A 19,420-nucleotide genomic window follows, 5' to 3' on the forward strand; every position below is an offset into this window, starting at 1 on the left:
CAAATGACTTACTCAGCCTCAAACTGGTTGGGGGTGATGATGTCTGCAACCGGCACGACCTTCTCTCTGTAAACTGGAAGGAGGTCCTCAGGGACGTACTGCGGGAAAAAGACAGGACCGAGCTGACGCGTGAGGGGTGAGGGAGGGAGGCCAGGGCGGCCCGTGCTGTGGGGACCCCAAGGCTCCAGGGGGTCCCGAGGCAGGGCTGGGGCAGCCAGCCCTGATGATCCACCCTGACGATCCGGGTCAGGTCCCCACTAGCGGCTTTCCACCATATCCGTGCGATGACACCACCCGCTCAGCCCACATCAGCGTCGGGAACCCAGGCCCACAGTCTGCTGGTGTGTGGCTGGTGGGCTGAGTGCCTTTTATGTTTTTAAATGGTTGGGGGGAAAGTCCAAAGAAAAGCAGTATATTCTGTGACACGTGGAAATTAGAGGAAATTCAAAGCTCAGTGTCCACACCTGAAATTCGATTAAAAAACAGCCATGTTCGTTCTTTTGCAACTCATCTGCGGCTGCTAGAGCTGCAACAGGGATGCAAGGCCCTGAAACACCTCCTCTGGGGCCCTTCGTGGAAACCTCTTCTGCCAGCCCCGGCCCCTCCTTCCCGACAAGGGACAAGGACGTGTCTCTGGCCCAAGAGCAGTGTCTTGCCCAGGCAGACACTTTCAGAGTGCTGCCAACAGCCCCACGGCCCGCGCCCCAACGCGGGGAAGCACTAACCATGGAGCCTTCTCCGTTCCACTTGTCTCCCATCACGGGGTCGCACACTGCGGAAGACAAAGGGCATCTTATCAGCAAAAGCAGCGGCGCTGAGAGGAGTGCGCCCCACATCTGACTTGTTAAGTTTCACACACGCAACTAAAATGGGAAAGCACGGCCTCCCGTCCTCATGTACCTCCTACCTGGCATTTTGCATTTTGCTGTCCGGGCCCCACCTGGGGAGTCCCTCACCCCACCCAGGGACCGGGTGGTCACACACCCCACCCTGACACTGATCACAGCCCTGTGTGGTCACCGGCTTCTCTCATCCGCCCCAGACAGACGCCAGGTTCACCGTGAGGACACCTGTGAGGCTCTCGTCCCCAGACAGAGCCCGTGTGCTGGGAGGAGCAGAACGTGAAGATGGGGCGCCCAGAAGGAAGGAGGCTGAGCCGCCCGTTCCTGGGGCTCCCAGCACCTACCGTACACGAGCCTGGAGTTCTGCTGCTTCAGCTCCCGCACGATGTCCACCACCATGGCCAGGAAGGACTTGTCTCGCGTGTAACCTTTGGGAGGGACAGAGAACTCTCGTCACCCAACCACGGTAACGGCACATCAAGCCCACCTGCCCAGAGAACGGCGGGCAGTGCCCAGACCCCGCGGCCAGGGCCAAGACAGGTGCCCCCACGACCTCAGGCACCAGGGGACACCGCGCACTTCCCAACAGAAATGTTAACTTTTACAGGAAAGGAAGAAGCCGCGGGTGTACGAGGACTGCTCTCCTTCCTCTTTTCCATTTTCCAGAATCAGCATGTTCACTTCTAACCACGTATGTAAATAAACGCAACCACGTGGGTTTGTAAATGAAACCAACACACCAGGTGTCAGCGTGTTGCCTGTTTGGGTGTTTTTGTCCCAGACCCCTTCCCAACACCCCGCCTGTCCCCCGCCATGAGCGTGGAAACCCCAGTATGGAGACGTGGCACAGCCAGGACCCCCAAGGTCATGCGGTCACTAGGGCCCCACTGAGTTCCTGATGGCAGGGAGGCAGGGACCAGGTAGCAGCCCAGGTCAGGGGTGCTCCGGGCCTCCCCAGCCCACCCCAGGTGGGCGCCAGGCCCCGGTTCCGGCACCCCGTCCCCTGGGCCTCACCCGTGAGCACGTAGTCATACTTGTTCACGTCGTTCAGCTTCAGCCCGTCGTACAGCTCGTGGAGCTCATCTGAGTTCAGCACTTGGCCCTTCCAGTGTGAGTAGCCTGGTGGGGGGAGAGCAGAACACGCAGGCCCTGACGCGTGGGGCACGCGGGCGACACGGCCCTCGGCAGGTCCCCCCCGAAAGCGCGTCTGGCTCCGACACGTTCTGGGGTTGTTATTACTGAGTCCGGGGTCCACCCTCCCAGCCGGTGCAGCGAGGGCCCAGCTCTGCAGGCCGCCTGAGGACGCCTGTGCAGCCTGCATTGTACCAACAGACAGGACGCAGGGCTGCGAAACTTCTCCCTGTCCTTGGCGGGGCACCTGGGAGCGTCTCCATCGTGTCACTGTCCCTGGCTTTGCCAGCCTCTCCTGTGCGCGTCCCCCATCCAGGCTGAGTTGCTTGAAGACTGTTACCTGCGCCCCCTGGCAGGTAGGGGCTCCCTGCATCCCCACCTCCATCCAAGATGAGCAGCAACTCATCCAAGTCTCGGGCCAAATCCTGACCAAGAGCCGAACGTGAACCAGCAAGAGGCTGTGGCCGGGGCTCCTGACCCGACAGGCACCCGGGTGAAGCGCACACGGGGCAGGCAGGAGGCCCTCGCGAGGTCCCTTGGGGCGGGCGCACCCCACCAGGGACACCCCGCAGTCCGCCCACGGCAAGTCCATCCTGGCAGCCCTTACGCCAAGAGGGACCACTCAAACGGACGGGTTCCTAAGCACATAAGTAACAGCCTCGGGGAGGGCTGACTTCTATGACAGCAAAGTCGAGTACAGACCACGGGAGGCAGATCCCGGCCACAGCCCCAGACCCTCCCTGCCGTCTCGGGTGTTGTCCTGCAGGTCCCGCACCGGCTGGGCTGTGGGCCTGGAGAAGGGGCTGCGGCGCCCCCTGTGCCCGTGGGGCGAGGGCTCTCCTGCCGCGGAGGGGCCAACACCCGACAACACCTGTCAGCAGTTTTCCAGGACGGCGTGGCCTCTGGTGGACGCCCATTAACCAGTCGGGAGGGCCAGAGGCAAGGAGGGTCCGCCAAGGCGAGGTGACCCATCTCTCGCAGGGCTGTCCCCCAAGGCTCAGGTGTCTGCTAAGAGCTGGCAGCCTCTGGCTGTGTCCCCGCAGGTGTTGCTGCCACAAAATCCCACCGGCCCAGGCGGGAGGAACAACGGCCCTTCCTGCCCCTTGGTTTTCCGAACATCATTCCAGACGTGGTGGTTTCTCCTTTTTCTTCTTTTCTTTTTTTTTTGGCTGCGCTACGTGGCTTGCAGGATCTCAATTCCCTGACCAGGGACTGAAACGGGGCCCTCAGCGGTGAAAGCGCCGAGTCGTGACCACGGAACGGCCAGGGAATCCCCAACACCGTGTGGTTTGACTCCGTTGCACATGTACTTCTCTTGTCCTAGGGCTGCTGTGACCAAGAACCACAGGGGCTCCCACAGTTCTGGAGGCCAGAGTCCGGGATCACGGTGTCGCAGGGCTGGTTGCTCTGAGAGCCCACGGCGGGCTTCTCCTGCGTCCCCACGTGGTTGCCCCTCTGGGCATGTGTCTGTGTCCTAATCTCCTCCATGGGCACCGATCAGGTTGGAGCAGGGGCACCCCAATGACCCCATGTACCTTTTTTTTTTTTTTTTTTTTTTTTTGCGGTACGCAGGACTCTCACTGTTGTGGCCTCTCCCGTTGCGGAGCACAGGCTCCGGACGGGCAGGCTCAGAGGCCATGGCTCACGGGCCCAGCCGCTCCGTGGCATGTGGGATCTTCCCAGACCGGGGCACGAACCTGTGTCCCCTGCATCGGCAGGCGGACTCTCAACCACTGCGCCACCAGGGAAGCCCCCCATGTACCTTTTAACTGCCTCTTTAAAGACCTTATCACATCTGAGGTCCTGGGAGTTGGGACTCTGACACGTGAATTGAGGGGACACAGTGCAGCCCGTGATGTGCAGTCAGCCCCCGCCAGGTCTCAAGCATGGGTCGCCCCCTGCCCAGCGAGCCAGCTTCCTAACATGATGAGAAGGTTCGGGCCCCCTCCTTTTACTGCCCCCCCACCAACCCAGCCTCTCCTCTCCAAACTCAGGAGACCCTTCTGAAACACAGGGGCACTCTGGTCCTCTGTCCAACCCACCCAATTTACAGTTTACAGATGAAACAACAAACTCCCCAGAGGCCGAGCCGGTGACCCCGAGGGAGCCAGCTCCTCCCTGCACGTCTGCTGCAGGCACCTGGTCCTGCGCCCCCAGGGGGTCACCACCAGGCCTGGCAGCAGGTCACACCCCAAACCCTACGTGCCTGGAAGCCTGGCCCTGCCCCACCCGCCAACCTCCAGCCCCGTCCAGTTTCTTCCAGCCGCTCGTCCAAGGGCTTGGATCTTGGGTAACAGGAAACTCTTGCTAAAGGAACAACCACAGAACACCGGCTGTTGCTTCAGAGCCCGGCGCTGCCCTGGAGCGGGGGTGGGGTGGTGGGGGGCACAGGGGGGGGCGGGGGGTGGGCATCGTCATCTAATGTCTAAGCCAACTTGGCTCTTTCACTTAAAAAAAAAAAAAAGAGGGAAGTTAAAACAGCCAGTAAAACCCGTAAGCTCTGAAGGGGTTCACTGGGTTGACAACTTTTGGGAACGTGTCCAAATGTCACTGTGCCCGGCCCGCCGAAAGCAAAGGCAGGAAAGGACTCTTAGTGGGAACTGTAGCCTTTTCATCTGAACCCAGTGTGCTGGTGACTCGTGACACCCCCTCCCTTCCAAGAACCCCACCCGGAAGAATCGGGCCAAGGGGAAGCACCCTTCCGCGAATCTGGTCGGCACTCGGCCAGCAGTTTCTGGGACCTTCTGTGCTCTGAGATTCCATCAGGTTCAGAGTCATTTCAAGGAAGGGATGTGGGAATGTTTCCAAGAACCGAGAGGCTTTGTGCCCCTGCCAGCACCAGCTCAGGGATCCCAGGTCAGGGCGTCTCTGAGGCCACGGGGGTGGGGAGCCCGGGGCCCTCGCCTGACACCTTGGGGGCTTTCCAAGGGCTGTGACCCTCACGAACCCGAGGCGGCAGCGCTCGCACAGCTTTCTGTGCACAGAAATCCTTGGGGTCCCCGTGCACGAAGAGACACACGCACGAGCTCCCCGAGGCTCTGCTTTCACGAGAAAGTTGGGATCTGCTCCCCACCCAGTCCACAGTGCCACCCAGGTGGGGGGGCCCAGAGCAGGTACGAGGATCACCGTCCTTGGTTCACGGAGGAAAGCGGGGGGCCGAGAGGTCACGTCACCCGCCAGGCCATCCAGTTCCGAAGCAGCCACACTGATGTAAACACGCAGCCGGCAAACCCAGGCCCCCTGAGCCCCGTGTGCACGTGCTGTGCAGCCTCGGCAAGGACCACACCCCCGGCTCCATTTCCCGTCTGGAAGGTGAGGGACCGCGTCCTACGCCCACACTCAGCTCTGCGAGGACCGCTGAGGCTGACGCCTTACCTGTGTGGTTTGAAAACTGGACAGAGTTCACTGCGTCGACCTCAAACCCCAAAACCTGCAAGACGGACAGAGAAGGAGCGGGTGTAAGAGAGCTGGTGGGCTTCCAGGGACCCACGGCAGGTGCCTGGCCCAGCCTGGGGCTGGCTGGAGGGTCCCAGATGTGGAGGACAGGAAGGGGGGGGTCTCCCCAGGTCAGCCTCAGCACCCGCACTTCCGGTGACGTGCGTGGAGGTGACGGGAAACATTTCGGGGAGCAGGCACCCCTGAAGGGCCAGGGCTCAGAGGCCACTGCCTGCCCGCTGGAACTCAGCACCTCACTTCCGGAAATGCCACCAAATGGAAGTGTTCACAGAGACCAGCAAGGCATCCATCTGTCGGGACACAGGGCAGCGAGGTCGTCTGTGTTCCGGCCCCCAGTCCAACGCGCGGGCAAGGCCAAGGGCTCCCAGTCCCTCCCTGGGAGCCTGGCTTGTAGCCCCTGCATCGTCACGTGCCAGCTGGGGAGAAAGAAGGTACCCAGCCCGGAGCCAAAGGTCCTAAGCGATCGCAGCCACAGACCCGCTCCCAGACGAGAGAGGGACCCCACCCCACAGGGCCAGCCTCACGCGGTCCCAGCTCAGGTCACCTGGCCACCGGGGCTCGGCCCCCTCACCTGGGCCACCAGCCTCTCCAGAGGCGCCGGGGGCAGAGCAGTTAAGGGAGGGGAGGGGTGGCGCTCTGGTGCCGAGAGAGCCTGAACACAAGGTCTAGAAAGTTCCTTCCAGCAGTCAGAGCAGGTGACTGGAGAAAAGGTAAAGCCAGCACGGAGCTAAAGTCAGGTTTATGAAGCAGAAGCCCCCCTGCTTAATGACGGGGACAAGGGGTTGTGTCTAAAATGGCCGGACGACTCCACAAGTCTGACAGCGTGCACTCGTGACACGCAAAGTCCCACAGCGGTCTTTCCTTGTGCGTATCTCTACTTTCCTATTTTTCTGCATTGAATCGGTCTTGGTTCCTTCGGGTGAACTGAGGTACAGGACATCGCAGATCCCTCGGCGGGAGAAGTCACATTCCCTGTGGGCCCCCTCGGTCCTCAGAGGTGGTGGGCATCAGGGCCCAGGACCCCCGCCAGGCCCCACCGGCCTCTTCCAGGCTGGCCTCACCGCCATCGCCGTGGGCAGACCCGGGACAAGGGCCCCGCAGTGTGGTCCCCTCCCCGCCTCTCAGAGTATCCACTGCATCGCTCCACACGGCCGGCCACCCCAGCTGCCCGAGGAACGCGGCCAGCACGGCACCAAGACCCCCGTGCAGGGCCCTGTGCTCGGGGTACAGCCGGGAAGCACTACCCCCCCGGGCGAGGCCGGACACCCAGGAGTCCACCCGGCGTGAGCGGCACCCAGGGCCCGGCCGCGTCCTGCGGCACCAGGCGGCCACCCCCGAGGGGCAGAGCACAAGTGACCCACTCAGGCCTTCTTTCGTGTCCCCCCACCGCTGGGGAGGCAAGGGGCTCACGCGTGGACTCCGACCACGGCCGCCTTCCCACACTCAGTGCGAACAAGCTCAGGGCCAGCCTGCCTCTGGAGCCGCCAGCCCCGACCGCCACCGGATTCGCTGCCTGCCCGGAGCTGAGCCTTCGTGGGCGCCACCGCTGGGGGAGGCTCTTCCCACCCACGGGTTCTGGGGAGGGGGCTGAGCTGAAGGCCACGTCATCCACCAGGCGGCAACCCGGCACCTCTGCCTCCTGGTGCGTCTCCTCCCGCCCCTGCCCCCCACCCCAGGCCACCAGCGCGGCCTCCTGGAACCTCCCACGCGACCTACCATTTCCCACCCCCGCCGGCCCCCTCCCCGCCTCGCACACGGTGCCCCAGCGGCTGGCGCTGAGCCACCCTGGCACCTGCCCGGAAGCCTTCCTCCTCCTCTCCTGGACCCGCCCCTCCCCCCCTACGGCGCTCCTGCCCCACCCCCCAGGGAAGCTGCGACCCTGTTCTTCGGGACGAGGCACGGAGCAGGGCCTGATGAGTGTTCGCTCATTTGACACACACGTCGGTCTCACGGGCGCCCCCCTCTACACCCCGGCCCTGGTGCCCAGTCCCCTCCGTCCTCTCCCCACCCCCAGCCGGGTCTCAGCTGGGAAGTTCACTTCCACACGGGCCACCAGAGACCCCACCAAAGGAGCCACACAAGCTGGGGGAAGCCGGCAGCCACCGGGGGAAGCAGGAGACAGTGCCCTGCGGGGTGGGAAGTGGGGCCGGCCCCTGAGCTCACCCGCTGAGCTCACTGCTGCAGGAGGAGATGCCGCCCACCGGGGACGCCCAGCGAGACGTGGACCCTGACCTTCGGGCCCTCTCTCTCCCGGAAACCGCAAAAATGAGAAAAAGGGATCCTTTTATAACTGATTCTCAAGGACAGAGAAGGGGAAGGAGACGCAGCAGGTGAGCAATTCCACCAACTCTGGAAACAGACACTGCACAGCCCAGGTAACTGAGAATCTCAGCACCTGCGGAGGGGGGACGCAGGTGAGAGCGGGGCCCCCACCCGCAGAACCTCTCGGAGAGACGGAGGTCAGGGAGAGAGCATGGAAACCCCGGGCCGTGGCTGCCCCAGGGGCCCCACCGTCGGCCACTGTGCCCTGGCTGTGCGTGCCTTCCTGTGCACCAGTAACTTCCCAAACCCTCCCTCCCTCTTCACCTGAACAACACCAACCAACCTTCAGGTCTCACCTCAATATCGCAAACAGGCAAAGCTCCCTGGCCACCAGGATAGCGTCTCTCCGGGCGGTGAGGGTAGTGACTCGGGGTGTTGGGGGGGGGGCCTGGGTGCAGATGAGGACCACACCCCAGCTCTCCCGGGGGGCGGTGGTTCCCCAGGCGCGCTCCCTCTGTGAACACACGTGGAGCTACACGCTTATGACGTGTATTTCAACGTCTTTCTAAAAATTTCAAGCCAGTATCATGAGGACTTCAAGTAATAAAGCAAAAATCAAGTCTTCTTAAACTAGACACTTAAAATCGGCACTGTGCAACTTTACTTGCCAGATCTCACGGCCTCCTAGACGGAGCTTGCGGTATTCCAGGTCCCTAAATTCTCATCGACTTCAAAGAAACAAGATCTGAAGCAACGATGACAAACATCCTGAAAATCCTTTCAAAATAGCCTGCTCCACTGCTTCCGCATGCACAGATAATTAATCCTTTAGAGCCCGCACATTCGAAGCCGCTGTTCTCAGCTTCTAAACGATAGCGCTAAGCCCCTGGGCTGGCATCTCCATTTCACCTACCAGCAGCTTATGAACTGGCATCACAGGCTAGTGTGAGGGCAGGGCCGGGGGACGCAGCAGGAAGACAGGGCACAGGGCCAGGCTCCAACAGGGGAGCCCCTGGACCCCAGAAAAAGGAGGTGTCTGCTGTTAAAACCTAGTCTTCAGCTCAACACCCCCCACACACATTTTGTACTCAGCTCTGGGATCTGGGACTGCGACCCCGGACATCACATCCCTGCTCAGCCAGGGGCTTCCGACTGAGCACTGAGGGGAAGAGACTGGGAGATGGGGAGGGTCCTGCCTCTGCTGGTCACTCTACCCCAGCACCGCTCTTCACCTGCAGAAGGGGGGCCCCCAGAAGCAGCTGTGGTCTTTCCATTGCTCCCAGCACCCGCACTACACAGCCCTACACATCGCCCCACCCCTCAGCTTTAAGTCCCAACCGTAGACAGACAGGGTGGGGGGGTCCCAGGAGGAAGAGGACCAGGCATGGCTTTCTTGACACAAGAGAAGCCACTTGTGGTCTAAGCCATGTGTGACCTAAGTCTGGTCACAGTGCTTGCCCCTGAACAGCTCTCAGCAATTAACAATCTTAAGGGAATAAAAGAATGCAGGAGCAAACCTTATTAAGCAAGAGCAGTGACAATAGCAAAGGAAATCAACCAACTGTGAAGACTCCCCGTTCTGTTTCCCCTTAGCTCACCCCTGGTTCACCCTTGCACAACCCCATGGAGTGTGGGTGGAAGCCCCAGGAGAGTCCAGCCTACTCACACGCACCCTCTAGGAGCAGAGTTCTCTTCTCCCAAGACAAAAGAAATAAAAGCAAAAATAAACAAATGGGCCATAATCAAACTTAAATGCTTTTGCACAGCAACAGAAACCATCAACAAACCAAAAAGACAACCTACAGAATGGGAAAAGACATTTGCAAACGATGCGACCAACAAGGGCTTAACTTCCAAAATACACAAACAGCACACACAGCTCAATAGAAAAAAAAAACCCCAACCAAACAAGCCAAACAAAAAATGAGCAGGAGACCTAAATCGCCATTTCTCCAAAGAAAACATACAAACGGCCAACAAGCGCATGAGAAGATGCTCAACATCGCAAATTATTAGAGAAATGCAAATCAAAAGTACAATGAGGTACCACTTCACATGGGTCAGAATGGCCATCATCAAAAAGTCTGCAAATGGGCTTCCCTGGTGGCGCAGTGGTTGAGAGTCCGCCTGCCGATTCAGGGGACACGGGTTCGTGCCCTGGTCCGGGAAGATCCCACATGCCGCGGAGCGGCTGGGCACGTGAGCCACGGCCTCTGAGCCTGCGCGTCCGGAGCCTGTGCTCCGCAATGGGAGACGCCGCAGCAGTGAGAGGCCCGCATACCGCAAAAAAAGGAAAAAAAAAAAAGTCTACAAATAACAAATGCTGGAGAGGGTGTGGAGAAAAGGGAACCCTCCTACACTGTTGGTGGGAATGTATATTGGTGCAGCCACTATGGAGAACAGTATGAAGGGTCCTTAAAGAACTAAAAATAGAGCTACCAAATGATCCAGCAATTCCAGTCCTGGGTATAAAGCCAGAAAAGACGGAAACTCTAATCCGAAAAGACACACGCACCCCAGTGTTTACAGCAGCACTATTTACAGTAGCCAAGACACGGAAGTATGAAATAAACTTCCTATTTTATGGCAAGACAAGAAAAATTTAAACATAAAAAAATGTCCTCTGCCCTTTGGCTTCCTCTCTCCCCCCACTTTGTATCATATATCTGCATCTACAAACCTCCCCGTGGGCAGAAATCCCTGCTCAGCCATAAAGAGTGACATTCTCCCGGCATCTACAGGACAATTCCTTAAAGATAACATTCCTTCTTGATCTTGTGAGGGGTCACATGGATTATGTAAACTGTCAATAATATGACATTTGATGCCCAGCTGTCTCCAAAAATGTATGTAACTGTGTCTTGACTTCTAACAGGCCTAACAGTTCTCAGAGCTTTCTGAGATGCTCTTTCTGGGTTATAATCCTCAAATTTGGCTGGAATAAAATTTTCCATTTCTTTCTTAGATTGACGGATTAATTTTTCGTCAACAGAAGCAAACTAAGTGTCCGTCAAGAGGCGACTGGTTTAAGAAGATGTGGTGTGTGTATATATATCCATTCACTCATTCATTCTTCTACTTAACTCAGACTTAGTAGGAGCCTACCCAGTGCTGGGCACTTTTCTAGGTCTTGTGAAATAGAGTTGAACAAAGTTAAGTTTTTTGTTCTCTTAGAGCTTATTTATGTGCGCGCACGCACACACGCACACACACACACACACACGCACACACACACACACACACACTGGAATATTACTCAGACATAAAAAAGAATGAAATACTGCCATTTGCGGCAATGGGGATGTGGCTCTAGAGATTATCATACTAAGTGAAATCAGACAGAGAAAGACAAATATTAGACAATATCACATATATGTGGATACTAAAAAATAATACAAAACCAGAAATAGACTCACGGACACGGGAAACAAATGTGTGGTTAGAGAAGGGGAAAGGAAGGCAGGGAAGGGATAAATTAGGAATATGGGAGCACGTCACTACATATAAAACACTGTATAACACAGGTAATTATATCCTGTATCTTGTAATAGACTATAATGGAAAATAATCTGAAAGAATATATATGTATAACCGAAGTCACTGTGCTGTACACCTGAAACTAACAAAATATCATAAATCAACTACGCTTCAATTAACAAAAAGCAAAGCAGAGTTCTCTGGCTGGGGCGGAAGAGGCAGGCAGCGTGCTCTGAACGAGAAGACATCGTGCACTGCTGGCCCTGAGCTCGGAGGCCCCTCGAGGAGCGATGCAGCTGTGCAGCCATAATGCTCACGCTGATGTCAATTATATTTACATCAGCAGGTCTGTAACGATCCCAGCACACACTCCTCCACTAGTTACTGCATTTCACGGCAAGGCTCACTCACTGCTGTGGCCGCATCCTGGGCTCGGGAACCCACAAGCCTGTCTTCCCACTCAGCTTGGCAGCCGGTGGGATTACTCACACTGGGAAACTGGCCCTGCCCCACCCCTGCTATTTTCACCATTTACCAGCAACAAGACTCATTTTAAGAAAAAAGAGAAAGAGGGGAGGGGAGGGGAAGTGAGGCCTCACGAGATAGAGAGAAACACCCCCTCTGGCCTCTCCCCTCCCCCCTTCCCCCCCTCCGGTGTATCCCCCTCCTCCACCGTCCCCAGCCCGGCGCCAGCCAGGGGCAGATGCTCCTGGAATTCTCTGTGGAGATGGCCCAAGAGGGCCTGTTTCAAGACCTCACTCCCATCGTGGGAGCCTCTGTGCCGCCATATTCCCCTGGCCCCGGGGCCCCAGATGCACCTCACTGACCCCCAACCTTCGAGGGCTGCCGTGGGATGAAGCCTAGACCGCAGGCTGCACGTCCCACCGCCTGTGAATTCCACGCCGCTTTCTGAAGCCCCCAAAGCTCTGTCGCCTCTGGCCTCTGTGAGCTCCTCTCCTCAGTGTAGAAAAAGGTCTCTTGGCCCCAAGCCCCTGCTGGAAACCTTGCCTTCTCTGCGCCTGGACTTGCGGGGATTTTAGGAGTTTGAGCTCCCCGCCAGCTGTGGCCCGTGGGCCTCGGGATGCAGGCCGGGGGCCAACGCCGGGCCTCAGGCTCCCAGAGCAGAAAGAACTAGAGCCTCAGCCGAAAAGCACCACACCCAGCCGGCCTGCTGCCCACTGGGCTCGTGCAGGTCCGCACGCGACCACGTGAGCACAGCTAACGCCGGGGATGCGGTCTCAGACCCGGGAGGCCCACCGAGACGCACAGGCAAAACCGAGGCACTTGGGCGAGGTCCCAGCGTCAGGCGCTGCCCCGCAACCCCACGCTCCAGCTTCCCACCCCTCTCCCGGGGCAGGGGAGACCCCAACGACGGATGCGCAGGCGCACCTGGGAACAGTGGGGGAGGCCGGCGAGATGGCGCCAGAGGCGTCCGGCCACAAAGAGCAGGGACGCCAAAGACGCCGTCCACAGAGGCCCCCGCCTCTCGCCCCACGCAGACCCCTGTCCACCTCTGCGGGCACAGCATCCCTCCCCGAGGGCAGCTACACGTGCTGGGGGGCTGGGAGCCACGCTCTGATCCCGCGGCCTGCGGGGGTTATGTGCTCCCCGCTGCCCGCCCGGCTGCTGCGTCATCAACTCACTGCTGACAGCCGGGCGGACACAGTGAGACCCGGTCGTTAACTCAGCAGAGCACGCTGACGGCAGGAGCGGGGAAGCTCAGACCACCCTGGTTCCTCCAGGGTCAGTGCTGGGCAGCGAGAGGGGTCACTTCACCATCTTCAGAAACCCTCACTGTGGCTTGTTTTGCAAGACCTTTAGTCGCTCTCCTAGGAAATCAGCTTTAGGAAAGAGGGGACACAAGAAAGCCCCATGCCTGTGATGGGCCTGATTAGCCTCAGGGCTGGGTGCCTGGCGTCCCTCACTCCACCCATCCCTGGTCAGCCCTACCACTCAGCTCAACCCCCACCCTCCAGTCTCCAATGGGAACTCCTACTGGAAACAGCCCTGTGTTCCCCGATGCAGCCTTAAGTCCCAAGGCCACCTGCGCCCCACGGGCACTCTCACCTCAGCGTCACAGCCCCGGACTCCATCACCCCAGCCCCAGCCCTGCTCCCAGCACAGCGCACCCGCCCCGGCTCCCAGGCCCTGCACACTAGCCAGTCATGTTCAGCTGGGCCGCACTGCAAAGCCCTAAATAAAAGAAGGGGTTTCGCCCCAAGTTCCCAGTGGCACTGGCATCAGACGGGGGACAGGAAAGCAGCTCTGTGTCAGCAGGGGAGGGAGCAGCTGCCCCTCCGCGGCTGACCGTGGATTCTAGCCCAAGGCCCGTGGCCGGACACCTCCTTCCCTTCTTCTTGAGAAACTCCATTTGTTCTCCTCCTCGGCATCACTCTTCCGGATCACTCTGTGATCTTATTTCAAAAGCTCCGAGTGGCTGAGCACCAGGGGACATCCAAGCCCCTGAGCCCCCCAGCCAACCGTCCCTGCTGGGCGCAGTCCTGGAAGCCACCTGCTGGCAGACGCTTCCAGAGAGGTCCCTGTGAGGGGCGGTCACTGCAGCACAACACAGGGTGCTACCAAGCATACAGCAGTGCCGCATAACACGACTGCACAGGTGTCCACACACGCAAACACCCACACCTGAGCACGCACACGCACATGCTCACGCGCATGCTACACCCACACACACCACAGACAATTAAGTTCGTGCCTTTCTGCATGAGAGGCAGAGAAGAATAACAGAAATTTCAGTCCCAAACTACAAGAGTCAGGAAACCAAGATATTAAGCAATTCGGGACCTTCTTGGGAAAATAAACGGCCGGAGAAATAATGAAGCAACACCCAAGTTCCAGGATTGGGACACACTGTGGATGAGATGGGGGCTTCCAGAGGCCAGAGGGGAGCGAGCAGATCCATGTGGCCTGCAGAGCACAGAACAGGGTTCCGGCCCCAGTGTGTCCCGCCCCGGGAAGTGCTGGGTGGCCGGAGTGGGGCCAGAGGGAGGGAGGTGTGCTTTGGGGCGTCGGCTCCCTTGCACTGTTTGCCAACGCATGTGTCACCATGAAAAATGCGAAGGCAAAAACTGTGTCTTTTAAAGGGCAGGTGACATTCTTCCAGCATCTTCCAAATGCAGTTCTGCTGCAAAGGTCATTTTTATCCCAGGAATTCTAAGGAAAAAATGTAAAGATTTTCCAAAGGACCAGGTATTTTGACCACGCATCAAGACACCTCCGGAGAAGACCACCTCGTGGTTCAGAGGGTTCTTCAATGTGAGAGGCTGGAAATAAACTCCTTATGGTCTGAAGCGCCTCCTTGGGACCCAGGCACGAGCCTCTAGGAGACGCTGGGTGAGTCGTCCACACGTGCACATGTGCTTCTAACACCCCAGGACCGTCCACCTCTGCTCAGCTCCTCTGGCCATGTCACCAGGCAAGGGAGGGGCCTGTACCCAGGTTTCCAGGCCAGGGGCCTCTCAGCACACCCACTGCCACCAGCCTGCCTCTTCCCGCGGGGTGTCTGAGCCAGCCCTCTGGCAATCAGGCCTGGCTTTGGGGTCCCTGTACAAAGAAACAGAGTCTCCACCCAGCCCCGTTAGACGTCTCAGTTCTGCTTCTGTACCGAGGGGCCAGGAAACTCAGAGAATGAAGTGGATTTCTGCAGGCCCCAAACTGAGATGTCCCCCTAAACCATCTTCCGGGGCCGCCTGGGGTCTTGCCTTCCCATCTTGGCGACGTGGTGTTTAAATGGGTTCTGAGCTAAGGTCCCAAGTCAGAATCTCAAGGCCACAGAATTCCATAATGTAATGTCCCTGCCCCCAGCATGGCCCTTCAAGGAGGCACCGTGGGCCTCTGGTGACCCCTACCACAGAGGTCACACGTGCTAAAGCAGCAGTGCCAAACTCCAGACACAGCCTCAGAAGGAGGGGCGACCACAGAGCCGGCTGCACACCTTCAGACGGGCTTGTCCGCCCAGCAGAGCGGCTGCTGGCGGGAAAAGCACCTGGCCGCGGGGCTGGGAGGGAGACACAGGAGCCGCAGCTGAACAGCCTGTCGCCGCCGGTGCCATCCTTCCCAAAAAGGACAGCTTTTGGATGTCGTGTCAACTTCTGGGCCTTTAATCAAACCTCCGATTTGTGCCACTTCTAAAGTCCTCCGAACAGGCTCCTTCTAGCCTACAGTGGATTGAACTGTGGAGTTAAGGGACGGCTGGCTGGAATCGTGCGGGGAGAGGCCACCTCCAGGCTCCACTGACCCCCAGCCCATCCTGGGCTAAGGCTGCGGGGTGCAAGCCGGGTCTGCGGGCCAGCGCCACCCATCTCCCTGCCTCTCCCTGATCCAGCTCACATGGGGAGGGGAGCAAGATGCCTGCATGGGACCCCATGGAGTATCCTGCAGTACTTACAAGGGCTCCGCAGCCTGGGCCCAAGCAAGAGGAAGACCCAGGAGAAATCTGGACTCCAGGTGAGGAGGCACTAAGCGGTTAGCAAGCTAAGGCATCTCTGGAAATTGCGCTTGTTATGGGCTGAACTGTGCGCCCCAAGCTGGACCTCAAACAGGGACCGTGTTAGCGCTCAAGCCGCAAAGTAAAGTTTACTGTCTCACAAACCTACAGGCTGGAAGTGCACTGGAACACGTTTTGAGGGCCACCCTCTCCGACTTTCTCCCTCTCCTCAGCTCTTTCCATCCTCCAAGGCTACGTCTTATTTCTGTAATTAGGAGGAGGAGGTCATGAGGGCAAAGGACATGCGTAAGGAACCCTAACCCACATCCAGTCCTGAGGGGGGTCCTGGCCTCCCCGAGATGCCCCAGGCAGGCTTGCTGCCACCAGCCCTACCACCTTCCTGTCTGGTCTTTCTGCACAGTGAGGGGTACGAAAAGCACCCTCGGGCACTGGGGCCACCTCATTCAGCAGCCAGCGCCTCCCAGGCATCTCCCAGAGACGTTCACCCTCCCATGTTCCCTGGCCCCAAAATGACGTGAGGCAGGCATCGTGTCCATTCTACAGATGAGGCAACTGAGCACCAGAGGACTCAAGGCGGAAGGGAGCTTCCTCAAGGTCACGGGCTAAAGACCTGCCCCTCTTCCTGGGCCTCCTAAGCCTCCAGGGGAGTGTGAACAAAGAAAAACAAAGAGCCTGGCTCACTTCCGGTTCAACTGATACAGGCCTAAGTCTAACCCACTTCAGTCGCCCACCTGAAGAATTCAGGATAAAAAAAAAAAACCTGGGAGGGCTTCCCTGGTGACGCAGTGGCTGAGAGTCCGCCTGCGGATGCAGGGGACACGGGTTCGTGCCCCGGTCTGGGAAGATCCCACATGCCGCGGAGCGGCTGGGCCCGTGAGCCATGGCCGCTGAGCCTGCGCGTCCGGAGCCTGTGCTCCGCAACGGGAGAGGCCACAGCAGTGAGAGGCCCGCATACCGCAGGAAAAAAAAAAACCTGGGAGGCACTCTGTGCTTTAGGTAAACAGGCCCTAAGATACTTAGATGCATATCTCAGAAAGAATTTCAATGATGCCAAATTCCTGCATCTTCCTATACTTAGAAAAGCACTAAAATCATTAACTTAAGATATCTGTTCTTCCTGATTAGCAGTAACCTTCTACCAAGATGTATGCTTGACTGCATGTATTTCCCAGCTAAAAAGACATCACATATAAACTGGTTTCTCCCCAACCTCTTCAGAGCGGCATCTCCCGGGCTACGATCCTCAGTAAGTCCGCGGGGGAAAATAACCTTAAACTCACAAGCCGCATGTTGTGTGTTTTTCTGTAAGTAGACAGAAGGAAGTGCAGGGAGGGATTAAGTCAGAGGCAGAGGTGTCACCCCCACCCCAGGGATGACAGGAGGGAGATGACAACCTTCTACCTATGTCCCTCAAGCCCACAGGTAAAGATGCTAGGCACTGGGGAGACCCCAGGTAAGAACCGAGGTTCAGTCCTTCAGAGGCACTTCCCCAAGTGGGTGGTCCGGGGGAGCACTCCGTCAAGTAACTGGAAAAGGACATTTTGGTGTGGAAGTTGAGGCTAAGTGCTGGGAAATTCAGGAACAAGGTGAGCAGAGAAAGTTTGCCCCAGGGAAAGAGAAAGGGAGAGGCCGCAGGCGGGTGGAGAGGAGGGAGAGGCAGAGGCTCAGGGAAGCCAGCAGAGGCCTGCGCACCTCAGCACACCTCTGGGAAGGGCGGCTCCCCAGGCTCCCTCCTAGTGCGGGGGGCGGCTGCCACCGGTATCTGCCGGGGAACTGCCTGGTTCCACCTTCCCGTCTGCCCCTGCTTCAGGGACCCTGCGCTTTCCCCCCAGCATCGTCCCACCGCACTGGGCCTGCCCAAGCAATCAGTGACCAAGAAGAGATGGGGCCTCCGGACAGGTGCAAGCGCGCACCCTGACAACCCCCGCGGTCTGCAGCCCCACTGGTCAGAACGGGAGGGCCAAGGACCTCACATGATCTCCACAGGTGCTCACAGATCAGTGGTGGCTGGGCAGGTCCCTTGGACTTGAACCCCTGTACCTTTCCACCTTCAGTCTTCATTCCACTGCTTCCTCCTGCTTGCCTCAGGTCGGCCCTCAATCTCTACTGAGGTGGTTCCAACCCTCCCCAGGGTCCCTCCAGCCAGCCCACAGCCCACAGGCCACTGGGAGTGGGTGGCCCTTCTCGTCCTTGAGGGCCCAGAACAGGGGCCTGGCACACACAGCAGGGGCCCGACACCGGCTCCTTACTCACGGATGGGGCCCAGGGACAATGGACCAAAGGTGAGTGGTCCAAGAGAGCCACCACCTTGCCCGGACGCCCAGCCTCCTCCTGAGCCCACAGGGCAAGTGCCAGGGACCCCAATGCTGACACCCCAGCATGACACCCCACTGCACCCAGGCCTCCCCCCGCCCCTCCAAGGGCCGCCCCACCGTAACCTCGGGGCTGCGACAGGAAGCAGCAGGTGCCGGCTGATGAGCCAGAGAGACGGAGAGCCCCTGACCGAGGACAGGAGGGGGAGGCAGGAGGAAGCCCGCGGGCACCCCAGTAAGGAAAGGCTTACACATGTAACAGCGGCTTCTAAAGCCAGACCCTGCCCGGGCCCGAACTGGCCGCTGGGCTCTTCTTCTCCAGAGCCAACACCGGCAGGTAGGCCTTCTCTGCCCCGTCCCCTGCCCGGGACCACGTCCCCGGCACGGCCAATCGCAGGATGGAGCCCACCCCTGCCGCCCGGGGCCTCACTGCGGGGTTCCTCCTCCTCCTCCCGGCCAGCATCCTGACCCACAGGGGGCGGGGACGGCATGGGGAGCCCACCAGGTGAGCAGTGCCTACACCTGCCTACCCAGCGCCCTCCTTCGCAGGGTCTCCGGCCGCGACGCCGCATTTTCTCGTCCCCAGGGTCGGGCCGGTGGGTGAGCACCGCTCGCGCCGGGGGCTTCATTCTAACCAAAGGCCCGCATCCCTGCCCCATCCCACCCGCAAGGGTCCAAGTGCTGCCCCAAGCCCCGCCCCCGCAAAGCGCCTGCCTCCCCCGCCCGCGTTGGGCACCCCGCGCTCCAGACCCTTGGGGCTGCCCGGCCAAGGTCACGCGGCCCGGCTGCGGCCACCCCTTCGCGGGCCCGCAACGGCCGGGCGAGGGGACACCGCCGGGTTACGTAAGCGTACCTGCAGCGGGAACGTGGCCGCCCGGTTGCCCACGTAGCCGCGGACGACGTGGCTCTGAATGGAGAGCACCCGGCACTCCTCCTCCATGCCGGGCCTGCCGCGGCGGCGCGGGGCCGGGCGGGGTCAGCGTCTCCGCCGCGCGCTGGCGTTGCGCTCCGCTCGGCTCGGACCACGCTCCGGCTCTGCTCCGCTACCGCCCCGCTCGGCGCAGGCGCTCCGCTTGGGCGACAGGCCGCCTCCCTCTGACCTCAGCGCGACTGGGAACCCGCGGGTCCGGCGCTGCGCCGGGGCGGGAAGGGGGCGGGGCCGAGGTGGGGCATCCGTGCGGGGCCCGCCCCCCGCGCCCCTGCCGGGGGACAGGGAAAATGCAGACCGCACCGCCGGCGCGGGCGGCCCAGCCACGTCACTCAGCGCTCCTGGCACGTGGGCGGCCACCCTCCAAAACCCGGCGTGCACTTTCAGTTTTACCCCGTAGGGCACTGCAGCGCCGTCCGGCCTTCATCCTTCGGTTCCTCGCGCCATTCATTCACTCCACTGAGGTCCGCCCCCTGGCCCTGCGCCACGCCTCTAACCCACACTTCCCGGCGCCGCTGAAGTACGAGGCGGTCAGACAAGGACTCCC

At 59.6% G+C, this 19,420-nt stretch overlaps 1 protein-coding gene and 1 long non-coding RNA gene across 2 annotated transcripts in view; both read right to left on the reverse strand.

Annotated features, from left to right (window-relative positions):
* The window catches only part of PDXK (pyridoxal kinase), a 30,221-nt gene extending 11,153 nt beyond the window's left edge, over positions 1–19,068 (reverse strand). Inside the window, exons 1-6 of the mRNA XM_027083475.1 lie at positions 18,799–19,068; positions 5,349–5,403; positions 1,857–1,961; positions 1,187–1,270; positions 726–772; positions 13–98 (exon numbers count right to left, since the gene is read on the reverse strand). Coding sequence (XP_026939276.1) covers positions 13–98; positions 726–772; positions 1,187–1,270; positions 1,857–1,961; positions 5,349–5,403; positions 18,799–18,885 — 464 coding nt within the window. The 5' untranslated portion in view covers positions 18,886–19,068. The remainder of the gene's footprint in view (positions 1–12; positions 99–725; positions 773–1,186; positions 1,271–1,856; positions 1,962–5,348; positions 5,404–18,798) is intronic.
* Positions 3,141–5,340, reverse strand: LOC113607903 (uncharacterized). The gene is made up of 2 exons (XR_003428145.1): positions 3,736–5,340; positions 3,141–3,508 (listed from the first exon to the last, which is right to left on the reverse strand). It is a non-coding gene; the product is annotated as an uncharacterized LOC113607903 (long non-coding RNA).
* Positions 19,069–19,420: the final 352 nt, after the last annotated feature.

The sequence above is a fragment of the Aethalodelphis obliquidens genome, unplaced genomic scaffold, assembly GCF_003676395.1.
Source record: "Aethalodelphis obliquidens isolate GAN/ISIS:26980383/991018 unplaced genomic scaffold, ASM367639v1 scaffold1, whole genome shotgun sequence".
In the NCBI taxonomy this organism is placed as follows: domain Eukaryota; kingdom Metazoa; phylum Chordata; class Mammalia; order Artiodactyla; family Delphinidae; genus Aethalodelphis; species Aethalodelphis obliquidens.